This window comes from Narcine bancroftii, chromosome 2, assembly GCF_036971445.1.
Source record: "Narcine bancroftii isolate sNarBan1 chromosome 2, sNarBan1.hap1, whole genome shotgun sequence".
NCBI lineage: Eukaryota > Metazoa > Chordata > Chondrichthyes > Torpediniformes > Narcinidae > Narcine > Narcine bancroftii.
In genome coordinates this window covers 345,567,766-345,580,290 of record NC_091470.1, presented here as the reverse complement: position 1 = coordinate 345,580,290, position 12,525 = coordinate 345,567,766, and the positions used below count along the sequence as shown (strand labels likewise).

The following is a 12,525-nucleotide window of genomic DNA, read 5'->3' as shown; positions in this document are numbered from 1 at the left end:
AGGGATGATGTAGGAGCAACAGCTGGCACAGCAACGGAGCATGTCGGGAACGGGCCACTCAGTCTGGAGCGCCAAGATGACACTGATCGATTAGCATGATTTGATAACTGACATAAGGCAAGAGATGGAGGCACAATCTGCAGTGATAACAAGACTTGCTTCATCCATCCAAATAATTGCACGAGTCCAACCTTGGCCCTCCACCATTCAGTCTCCTTCCTCCATTGGCAGGCCTCCTGCCTCCCCCCTCATTCCAACCATCTTCTGCCACCATGATGCTACAAGCCTTATTTCATACCCCTCCCTCCTCACACCTCCATCAGCCCTCCCCATTCCATTCTCCCCCTCTTATTGCCCTACACAGCCTTACCCCTCCCACTGCTGTCTTCCAGCTCCAATGATGAACCCTGCCTACATGCCAACCATCATGACCCCCTTAAGTGGGGCAGTCTTGTCACTTATTGGTGTTGAGGTTCCAGTTGATCACCCCCTCATTGGCCATTATCCCAGCTCCTACATTCACCTGATGGAGGAAGAGGATGAAAATGTCTAATGAAAAGTTTCACGTGATTCGTTCATCACTGAAGTCATTCTGTTTACATTTTCTGCACTGTGTTAAAGTTAAAGGTTTTTGCGAGTTAAGAGATGCCAAAGATGCTTTATCTAAATGTTAAAGTTTCATTGAAGAAAGTTTTTACACCATTTTTATTGACAATTTTTGTCTAAATTTATGCAATGGTTGCACATGACGTTCCAACGGTTATTAAACAGGTTTTATAATAAAGTTTAGATTTAGCAGTTGCGCTATGTTCCAAGATGAGCAATAAAGTTTTATTGACTTCTAATGGAAATGAGTCAATTATTATCTTCATTTCCATGCAGCACTGTCGTAGTTGCCTCACGTATAGCCAATGGACCATGGCCTGTTGTACTTCTGTATGGGACTCTTTCTGGAGGAGGGAGATCAGATGCCTCACCCCTTCCAGGAAGTGCTCCTTGTTAAGCTCGCAGGTATTATGCAAGACACAGCAGGCAACGACAACCTCTGACAAAGGTGGTATCAATATCTAATTGTTTTGACAGGCACCTCCAGCGACCTTTGAGACGGCCAAACACATTCTCCCCAACCATTCTTGCAGAAGTCAGGCTGAAGTTGAATGTGCGCTTATAGTGATCAATGACGAGATGTTGCGTGAACCCCTTCATCAGCCATTTTATCAGTGGGTAGTCGGGGTCCCTGACCAAATGTGCAAGTATTTCCACGCCATCAACATTTCTGGAGATCTGTGATTAAAATCAATGAGAGTATGTGGATGACTCGGAGCAGAAGGGAACAACGGCAGTGTCTTCTCACCACTATAATGTGTCATGTTCAAAGCAGGGATCCATCCAATACTTTAGATGATAACATGTACATGTTAAAGAATCATTATGCACTGTGTTAGATCCACTTACATCAATGGGGAATAGATGACCACCTGCACCTTCAGCCATTCAGCAAATGGGAGAGTTGAGAGGGACGTGAGCATCATGGATGCGACCTGGCCAACCCACAAACACATCTGTGAAGCTGGAAACGCAGAAGGTGAAAGCTAGTCCTCACAATGCTTACATTTTCAGGTGAGGTAAACTGATATGAATGGAAATATCATCCTTATCAGCAGTTGTGGTCGACAACAGCTTGAAGAACGATGGAGTGCCACCTTTTTTGATTGAAGTAGGATGCTGGATCATCCAGTGGTTCAATGATCGGAATATGTGTGCCATCGATGGCACCAGCACACCTGCCCCTTCTTTCAAATGCCTCCATTGTCTCCTGAAGACATAACCCAGTCAGCATCTCAATGAAACGTGGCATGAGGTTCTTCTACTCTGCGGCAGTCACCTGCCTCGCCACTGTGAATACAGTGGAGATACCAACACCAAAAAGAACACTGATGGAACGATACTCTACAGGAGTGGCATACCACCACAATACTAGTGCAAGTCTGACCTGAGGTCTTTGGTATTTCATGTTCTTACACCTCAGGTATGACCCCAGTATCCCAGCAATGAAATCAAACATAGCACGAGACATTTATTGATTCTCATCATTGTATATTTTTGAAGACTTAATTCCAGAATACAGGTCCCTGTGTTCTCTCCCTCTTCCACATCCTTTTGCTGTAATGTACCCTTTCAAGATACCTCATTTTAACCAAGTGTTTTTCTTACATTAGACTCTCAGTTCTGCCACACTCTCCACCTCAAATACATCAGAGGTTATATGCAAGTTATCATTAAAATTCTGCCACCTAAGGTTAGGTGTCCGCTGTTTCTTTAGAACTGGTTACTCTTTGCAGATAAGGAGGTTGATAAGACCTGATTGCCTGGTGATAGATTCGAACATCTTCAGGATGTCCAAAGCGATCTGTTTTATGTCCGCCATTGTACAGAATGAGATGATGTCACTTCCGCCTTTTGCATGTTGCATCATTCTGGCACTTTCGATGAAGGTAGAATGGAGCTAATGCTGGAAATCACTACTCACAAGGGTGGAAGTGTTCAGTGTCCCAGTTAGGAGTGGTCAAGTGTGAAAAGCCAAACCCCTATTCCTTTCCCAAGACACTGAACGGCCGATTTAGTGGGACGCAAATGTGAAAGCAGCTTCTGTCTTCCCTTTTCTTTCTGTCTCCTTTCATGGGGCCAAAATCAATAATCACTTCTCTTCTTATCATATCCAATTAACATCTTTTGTTGGTCTGGACTCCTCCCCCTGCCATTTCTCTGTCTTTATTCTGATGCCTTCCTGTTCTTTGCTTGGAGAGAGGGTCAGGCCCTAAATGTCGGTAACATATCTTTAGTTCCTATGGACTCTGCGAGACTGGCTGAGGTATCTTGAAAGGGTACATTACAGCAGAAGGATGTGGAAGAGGGAGAGAACACAGGGACCTGTATTCTGGAATTAAGTCTTCAAAAAAATACAATGATGAGAATCAACAAATGTCTCGTGATATGTTTGATTTCATTGCTGGGATACTGGGGCTATGCCTGAGGTGCAAGAACATGAAATACCAAAGTCCTTGGGTCAGACTTGCACTAGTCATGTGGTGGTATGCCACTCCTGTAGAGTATTGTTCCATCAATGTTCTTTTTGGTGTTGGTATCTCCACTGTATTCGCAGTGGTGAGGCAGGTGACTGCCACGGTGTAGAAGAACCTCGTGCCACCTTTCATTGAGATGCTGAATGGGTTATGTCTTCAGGAGACAATGGAGGCATTTGAACGAAGGGGCAGGTATCCAATGTGTGCTGGTGCCATCGATGGCACACATATTCCGATCATCGAATCACTGGGTGATCCAGCATCCTACTTCAATCAAAAAAGGGGGCACTCCATCATTCTTCAAGCTGTTGTCGACCACAACTGCTGGTAAGGATGATATTTCCATTCATATCAGTTTACCTCACCTGAAAATGTAAGCATTGTCAGGTCTAGCTTTCTCCTTCTGTGTTTCCAGCTTCACAGATCAGCTGAAGGTGCAGGCGGTCATCTATTCCTCCAGCATTTCTGTGTGTTTTTACTACAGTCATAGCACCTGTGGATTTTGGCACTTCACTCTGTATCTCAATTTGGCCAAATTGTTTTAATTTGGTGACCCTTACACCCATTTCCACACGGCAATCTCTTGATCTTAGCTATCAAGCCATCGAGCTGCAACCTTGTTTGAACTTTAGCCACTGCTGTTGCCTGAAGAAATGCTCTCTGACATCAGACTCTCAGCAATCGAACTCTATTCTTAAGGATTGTTCGTCTATGAAGCCCCACTGCATTGAGTATAAGTGTTGCAATTACTTTGATTTTGACCGTGGGTTGGGGAGTTAACAAGCTGGTTCTCCCTATAATTATTTTTAAATGCTGCTCTACTTCTTTGATGCTCAACATAATAGTCTAGCGTTGCTATTTGTAAAGTCACTTGGGGGGGTGGTGGGGAGCGGAGGGGGGGGGGGGGGGGAAGGGGAGGGGAAATGTCCGATCCTCAGAGTGTAAACCTTTCTATGCCTCACTGTCTGTCTGCTTCAATTTCTTGTTTTCTGTTACTTATGTTTTTTCCTGGTCTGCTGAATAGTACATTACAAACCAAGGAGCATGGGGTGGGATGATTCATAACGGAATGGCATGGGAACGAACAAGTACTGGGTATCAGAATCCCAGCACTAATGGAATCAGTTTTGTCTTGTGACCTAAATGAATAGATTTCTAAATGATGTAACTTAGTTTCAGATCAGCAAATGATTCCAGTGCTCAGCCAAGAACTTGAGTGAGTGTACAAATGTTAAGACAAAGCTTCCTTGGTTACAAATTCTTGCCTACCCTCATGGTTTTCTTATTTATTTTGTATTTCACTCATTTTCCAAATAACCTTCAATTATTTAACAGCAGTTATTAAAAGAGAAGATGCTGGAAATTTTCTGCAAGTCAACTCAGGTTTATTTATTGTTCATACCATAAACCTTGCAGTGTACAGTGAAAATAAGATAGTGTTTCTCTAGACCGTGGAGCTGCTTATTTACATGGATAAATTACTTCACAATCCTTTTATAAATAACATATCACTTATTTATTTAGCCTTGTGTCCCCAGAGTTCAGAAGCCTCATGGCTTGGGGGAAAAGGTTGTCTTGTAATCTGGTTGTGAGGGGCCAAATGCTTTGGTACATCTTCCTGGATGGCAGGAGGGAGAGCAGATTGCAGGAGGGGTGATGTTTATGGCTTTCTGCAAACAATGGGCATTATAAATGTCCATCATGGCAGCGAGAGAGATCCCAATAATCCCCTCAGCAGTCTTTACTACCTGCTGCCGGGACTTGTATTCTGAGATTGTACGGTTCCCGAATGAGGCGGTGATGCAGTTACATAGGATGCACTCAATGCATGCAGCGAAGGTGGAAGCTGAACTTCCCTCAACCTCTGCAGGAAGTAGAGGCATTTGTTGGGCCTTCTTGGCAATGGATCCCGAGTTGGGGGACCAGGAGAGATTCTCCGCCAGGTGCACACCAAGGAATTTGGAGCTTCTTGACTACCTTGACGGTGGAACCATCAATGGTCAGCAGAAAGTGAACACCACCCCCCCCCCCCCCCAGACTCTCTTGAAGTTGATCACCATCTCCTGAATATTAGACAGCAGATGTTGATAAAGCACAGAATGCCATTCTGGCCTTGTGTATGTGGTTGTTCTTTAAAGAACTATCATCTTTCACGATAGCCCTGTGATAATTTTACCCTTAAGGTGCAGTATTCTAATTTTTTTCTGAAATTTGTTATCAGATCTGTGTTCACCACTTTTCTGGATAGCACCAATAAATGTTTACTTCTTTGCTCATCACTTCAACGTGCATCCTCAGATCACTGAATGTATAACAGCTGTACTACATTGAAGAGCAAGAGCACATTACAGAGGGTAGTGTTGAAGGGAAAAGTCCACTAGTATATAGCAAGGACAACATGACCTCACTATTGTGAAGTTCATTCAAGAGCCTGATGGCTCCAAGGAAGAAACTTCCTTTAATCTGTTGGTGCATGATTTCATTTTTTAACTTACTCTTTGATGGGAGAGGGAAAAGAGAGTGTGACCAGCGAGAAGACCATAATAAGAGCCAATTCTGTCCTGTGAAGACAAATCCCAGAATCTTCAGAACACAAGACATTGGAGATGCTGGAAATCAAAACAATAAATACAATCTTCTGAAGAAACTCTTCTGATTCAGCAGCGTCAGTGGGGAGGGGAGGAATTGATGATACTTCGGTCAAAATCCTCGATCAAGACTAACTCTGGGAAGCGGAGATAGCCTGAGGAGGAGCGGGTGGGAGGGTAGAGATGGGGAGGGAGGGATGAAGGATAATGGCAGATGGGAAGGGTGTGAGTTGGGAGGCAGAGGTAGGTTGTCAGTAGGTGCTAGAAGGAGAGAGGAGAGAAAAATAAAGCTAGGGGAAGATGGAGCAGGATGAGCCAGAGGAGTATAAAGCTGGAGACGGGGTGGAGAGTGAAATATATTATGTATCTGCAAGTGCAAGAGCTTCCATGTTCTTCGGTTGCTTTTAATAAATTGAATTAATGTTATTTCTATGTGATAAATTATTTTATAATATTAGTTGAATTAGAGTTTCCATGTTATAGCAAAAGTAATGCATTGTAAGCCGCTAATTATACTGAGGCTTGTATCATTGATGATCAATTAAAACCCTATTTAACGTTATACTTCAATTATTTAATTAAGTAATGTGCTTTCTTTTCCGGCCCACATAGTTATCAGATATTTTATTGAATAAGTGAGTGATTGTGTGGTATGATATGCACATGTAGCCATATTTGTACACAGTTTAATGGCTTTCTCTGCACAGTATACCACCCCTCGCCCAACCCAACCTCCTTCCCCTCCCCCATTCTACTAGTATCCCAAAATTCTTCTTCTTCATCTTTTCCTTTTAGAAAAGTGGTAACTTTAGTCTATGAGCAGAATATTAGGTGAACTTGTGCATTTGGACAAAAAACTCCTCAGTGTGCAGTTTTGGTCTCCACATCACCGGAATGACATGTTTGCATGAGAGAGGGTGCAAAGATGATTAACCTGAATATTGCCAGGTTATTTTCCTTGAAGCAGAGTAGGATGAGCAGTGAAACAATCAGGAGAAGTGGAGGTCATCAGGTCGATGAAGTGTAACCTGGCATAAGTTTATAAAATCATGGGAGAGAAATGGATGGGATAGACAGACAGAATCTTTTTTTCCGAGAGTAAAAACATCACTAGAGCACTTTAATTTCAGATGATAGGATAGGCGGGGAAGTGGGGTGGATGTTGCGGGCAACCTTTTTTACACTTGGAGCTGGCTCTCAGGAATAGTAGTGGAAGCAGACGCAATGGTAGCATTTAAGAAGCTTCTGGATAGTTACATAAATATGAAAAGAATGGAACAATAACTTGGAATGGAGAGATGTGGAAGGACTAGAGTTTAGTTCAGTGGTTCTCAACCTTTCTTCCCACTCACATCCCACCTTAAGCAATCCCTTACTAATCACAGAGCACTTGTAGCAAAGGGATTACTTAAAGTGGAAGACTACACAAAAGAGTCTGGAAAAACAACCAACTGAAAAACCTCACAAAGATAAGCGTATACAGAGCCGTTGTCATACCCACACTCCTGTTCGGCTCCGAATCATGGGTCCTCTACCGGCATCACCTACGGCTCCTAGAACGCTTCCACCAGCATTGTCTCTGCTCCATCCTCAACATTCATTGGAGCGCTTTCATCCCTAACGTCGAAGTACTTGAGATGGTAGAGGTCGACAGCATCGAGTCCACGCTGCTGAAGATCCAGCTGCGCTGGGTGGGTCACGTCTCCAGAATGGAGGACCATCGCCTTCCCAAGATCGTGTTATATGGCGAGCTCTCCACTGGCCACCGTGACAGAGGTGCACCAAAGAAAAGGTACAAGGACTGCCTAAAGAAATCTCTTGGTGCCTGCCACATTGACCACCGCCAGTGGGCTGATATCGCCTCAAACCGTGCATCTTGGTGCCTCACAGTTAGGCGGGCAGCAACCTCCTTTGAAGAAGACCGCAGAGCACACCTCACTGACAAAAGGCAAAGGAGGAAAACCCAACACCCAACCCCAACCAACCAATTTTCCGCTGCAACCGTGTCTGCCTGTCCCGCATCGGACTTGTCAGCCACAAACGAGCCTGCAGCTGACGTGGACATTTACCCCCTCCATAAATCTTCGTCCGCGAAGCCAAGCCAAAGAAAAGAATGTGAGTGGAAAGAAAAAGGTTGAAAACCACTGGTGTGTGGCCAAAGGGCTATTTCTGTGCTATGTGGTTCCATGTTCTATGCTCATAGTTGTGTAGACTGTAGGAAGTATTTCGCATACCAAGGGTATGAAATGCTAGAAGGCATGGGTTCAGGATGAGGGGTCACAGGCGATCTGAGAAATAATTTTTCTCAGATCCCAAGAACAAACCACCTGAATAGGTGATTGAGGAACTTATTAGTGAAAAACGTGTCTAAATGAGCGTATGAATCTTCAATAAAAGGCAACTGATCAGGTGCTGTTAAATTGGTTTATTTTACTTGGCTCTGGGATGTAGGATCTGTCATGTGGACTCCAGAACTGTAACTACAGACAAGTAAATATTCTAGTGCTATGACATTTGGATCGAACCTACCAACTTAAAAGCAGAGCAATGTGTTCTTTAGCTTTCACTTTGGACTATCCCCAAAATGTTGTTGAGCCTCTCAGGAGTTGCCTGTTGTGCTTGCTATTGGGAGCAACTTCCCTCCAGCATTTTGGGCAACAGGAAAAAAAATGGCCAAAAGGTAGGACCAGATTCATTCAGGTGCCTTGCTGTTCGGAGTGGATGATCACATCTCTCCATCTATCGCGCTCTCTGACCCTCAGAATTGTAGCTGTTGCCTCCTCCATTTCAAACCATGATGTTAATCCAGCTATCATCTTCATTTACCATCTGCTTCTGCTTCTTTCTCTTTCCAGCTTTCCAGTTGTAACTAAATTTTCTAATGTACTTGATGTGTCCAAAGAATTTTGAGTACTGTTTTCTGATTTAAAAAAAAGTAATCTATGTTTTGTTTTCGATCTTCGTAGGACTTTGTTTACTATCTTATCCATTTCTGATGTGCACAGCTTTCTTCGGAGAATCCACATCTCTGCTGCATTGATTTTTTCCCCCGCTGCATTTGTGATGGTCCATGACTCACAGCCATATATCAATATAGGAAGAACGTAGCAGCTGAGAGTTTGAAGGCGGACGTCAATTGCTATTTTCTTGCTTGTTAGGATGTTTCTCATTTGGTAGATAACGAAGTGCTAATGCAAGCCCAGTGCTCAGAGCCTCTCATCAAGTGCTTAGATGAAGCAATTCTGTATTATGATGTAGTTGATTTGTTTTGTTTTCAGGTGATGCACTGGATAGATCATGTCGGAGGTACAAGGAACTGTTGAGTTCTCCGTTGAGTTACACAAATTCTACAATGTGGATCTCTTTCAGAGAGGGTGAGATTCTGCACTTTATTATTTACAAAAGCTTGTTCCAAAAGGAAATGCTGAACTTTTGATCTTTCCACAATGAATAGAAGTACCTGGCTGAATGAATATTGTTTTTCAATGGGCCCAGTTTTAACTGCCCCTGACTGGCAGAGCATCCATAGAGAGTAAAGGGCAGTTGACCTTTCAGACCTGAGCCTTTCTTTAGGAGTTGTGAAAATCAGGCAGGTGCCTCAATAAAATGTTGTAGGGGGGTGGAGAAAGGGAAGGGGGAGGCGCACAAGCCAACAGGCAGGAAGGAGGGAAGTGGGAGGAGATGGCAGAGGGGTAAGAAAGGAAGATCTCTGAGAGGAGGAAGGGAAGGGAGTGGGGAACTGGACGAATGGAGACAGAGGAATGACCAAGAAAAGGGGGGCAGGAAGGGTCAATGGAAATTGGAGAAGGCTGGGAATGGGGGTTATTGATAGACGTGGGAAGGCGAGGGTTAAAATCAGTCCCATGACTATAATTCAACTACCAGCTCTTGTGTTTCCATTAAGGAGCTGAGTAATGTGTGTGCTGGGAGATGTTGGATATCCTTTGCATATGCAGATAGGGTCAAATATCATTATCAAAGTGACATATTGTGTTTTGTTTAGTTAGGACGGAGCAAAGAAGCTTTTGATGGTTTTGCAGTCAGGCCATAGCTGTTGTGTCCCAGTCGGAGCTTTTAAGAGAGGACATTTTTATTTTAAAATTTCCTTTGTAGCATAAAGAACAGAAATGCTTGATTTAAACAGTGGAGGAGGAGAGGAGGAAGGAAGGGGAAGGGGGAGGAGCGCAGACCAACAGGTAAATGGTAATACAGGTGAGATGTTAAAGGTGCGTTTCCTCTGGTGTTCCAGTTTCCTCCCACCCTTCAAGAGTTGTAGGTTAATTGGGATACTTGGGTGGCACAGGCTTGTGGGCTGGAAGGGCCCTCTTAATCTGCTGTACTTCTAAAACTTCTAGAACTTCAATTAGAAAGAAGCTGAGGAGTGATAGGAGAGAGAGAGAGCCAGTGGCTAAGCAGAGTAGCTTTTTGATCAGAAATGGAAGGAAAGGAGGTGGGAAGGAAAGGAGACAGAGGGATAGGGGAAGAGAAGGATGGTGGGGTTAATGGTAATTGGAGATTGATATTAATTCCACCTGGTTAGAGACTGCTAAGATGGAATATAAGGTGTTGTTCCTCCAATATGCAGGTGGCCTTGATTTACCAGTAGGTGAGGCCATGAACAGACATGACGGTGCAGCAATGGTGTTTGGATTCAAATGGTTGGCCAACTGGGAGGTTTTTGTTGTAGTAGACAGAGTGATGAAATGATCTCCCAGTCTGTGTCCAGACTCCCCGACGTAGAGGAGGCCCTATCGGATACAATAAATGACCGCTGTCGATTTCCAATCGTGGCTGTACAAATGAGTCTGCTGATCACATGGCCATTGAGCTTGAGAGGAGGGGGAGCAGTGAGAGACACTCTCACAGAAATCCGTTTGAAGAGAGGAGAACATTTTCAGGTTAGGGATCCCTTGAAGAGACTTCACAGCCAAATAGAGTTAAACAAAGTGCACTTTGATGTTTTATTTCCCCTGGACCCACTGGATGCTGTGATCACAGGCTAAATTGTACTTCTTCCAAATGCTGTGTACCTGTTCAGCTACACACCAACTCAAGGTCCAATTGCAGTGAAATTGGAAGAAATGTGTATAAACCTTATTCTCAACTTGAAATCCAAATGAATGGCCTTTTGATGTTGTGTTCTTGGAGTGAGCAACTAAGCCTTGTGTGTCCAAACTTCTTCGTTCGTTTTCTCAGCAAAACAAGTGGAAGAAATGGCCAGGAGGTATCAGGAGCTTGGCCTAATTAGAACGCAAAGAAAATTTAAATACTTCACACTACTTATGATTGGCAACACAGCAATGGTCTCCATCCTTGCCATTTACATAACCACGGAACTGCTTCATGGATGGGGCTTCTAGTTGTCCATTAATAGTTTGGAACAGACCAGATGGGTCGAAAGATCTGTTTCTGTGCTGTAGTGTTCTATGGTTCTATCCCATGTCTCTACGTCCCTTCCTCTGAGCTGCCACCAACTTCGATTAGGGCTCATCAAGCTTCTTTGCCATTTGCTCTGCATTTTAACATGAACAACAATTTATTTGTTGTGTCCACATATGATTTGGGATATATTCTGAGACTGTTGAATGGTCACATTCAGTCAGAGTTCTCAGTTTGAATTTACTCCAATAGAGAATCATATAGACATACTGTCTAGAAGCAAATCCTTCCACACACAAATCATGTGCTAATTCCATTAATGCAAGAGGTTAAGTGGGGGTGGGGGGGTGGAAGACCTTACAGGTTTATAAAATCATGAGGGAAAATGTATAAAATCATAGATAAGGTAAATTGACAGGGTAGAGGTGAGAAGGGAAATCTTTAAAAGGGTGGAAGGCACTGACTTCACAGAGGGTGGTGGGTTTGTGGAATGAGCTGCCTGGTGAAGTGATGGAAGGCAGGGACAAATGTAAGGTATTTAGATGCACTGATTGGAAAAATTTGGAGGGTTATTGTCTGAATGCAGTGTGAGTGTACACGGCCTGTGGGCCTGTTTCCGTGCTGTGAAATATTATGACTCTATAACTCCTTCCAGATTTTACTGTTTACTTTCACACGAGGGACAAGGGGTGAATTAAGCTTGTTAACCTAAATACCTTTGGGAAGTGGGGGACATTGGAACACCTGTGGGGAAAGCCTATTTGGTCACAGGGAGAATGTGCTGACTGCAAAGAGTCTCTGAAGCTATGAGGCAGTGCCTTCACCAGCTATATCACTATGGGAATTCTTTTCACCCTTACAAATTAGACAGCAACTTTTCATGCTGAAACAAAACATCTTTGGCTTGTTCACTAAACAAAATGACTACTGCCTTCTCATGTGCTGCTCTCCTCTCCCGCCCAAGGACATTACCTTTTTTTTGTTGAACTTGTGCAACCACTCAGTCTTCTGTGGCCTGCTCTCCGCCCCCTCCCATCCCCTAAACATGCCAGGCTTTTGGTCTTTACTTACATTTGTTGGAGCTTGGGATGGTTGGAACCCCAAGTGTAGCAGCCGACCTATTGGATCGGGAACATGGAGTCGGCTGGTGTCTGGCTTCTTTGGCTTCTTCAGGTCGATGGCAGATTTGTAAGAGTTGTGTCAGCTTCTCCTGTTTAACAATCAATGTTCCCTCCATATTGATAATGATGTCGATCCTTCTTACCAATATATTGCATGGTATTTTACTTTAATTAGGTTGGTAGTCATCTCTCAGTTTACCAAGGTTACGAATAGAAACAAGCTTAAGTAACTAACTCATTAACAACTACATATGTACAAGATTAAACTCATAATCAAATGACTACTCCAAGAGGTAGTTCGATGCTTGATGCCACATGATCTTATTTTAGCCAATTACAGCACTAGGGTATCAT

The 12,525-nt window shown here is 43.6% G+C and overlaps 1 protein-coding gene across 1 annotated transcript in view; it reads left to right on the top strand.

The window, feature by feature from the left end:
* fam135b (family with sequence similarity 135 member B) overlaps nt 1-12,525 on the top strand; it is a 409,679-nt gene that overhangs the window by 90,652 nt on the left and 306,502 nt on the right. Inside the window, exon 2 of the mRNA XM_069922246.1 lies at nt 8,950-9,045. Within this exon, the coding sequence (XP_069778347.1) occupies nt 8,969-9,045 (77 nt within the window). The 5' untranslated portion in view covers nt 8,950-8,968. The remainder of the gene's footprint in view (nt 1-8,949; nt 9,046-12,525) is intronic.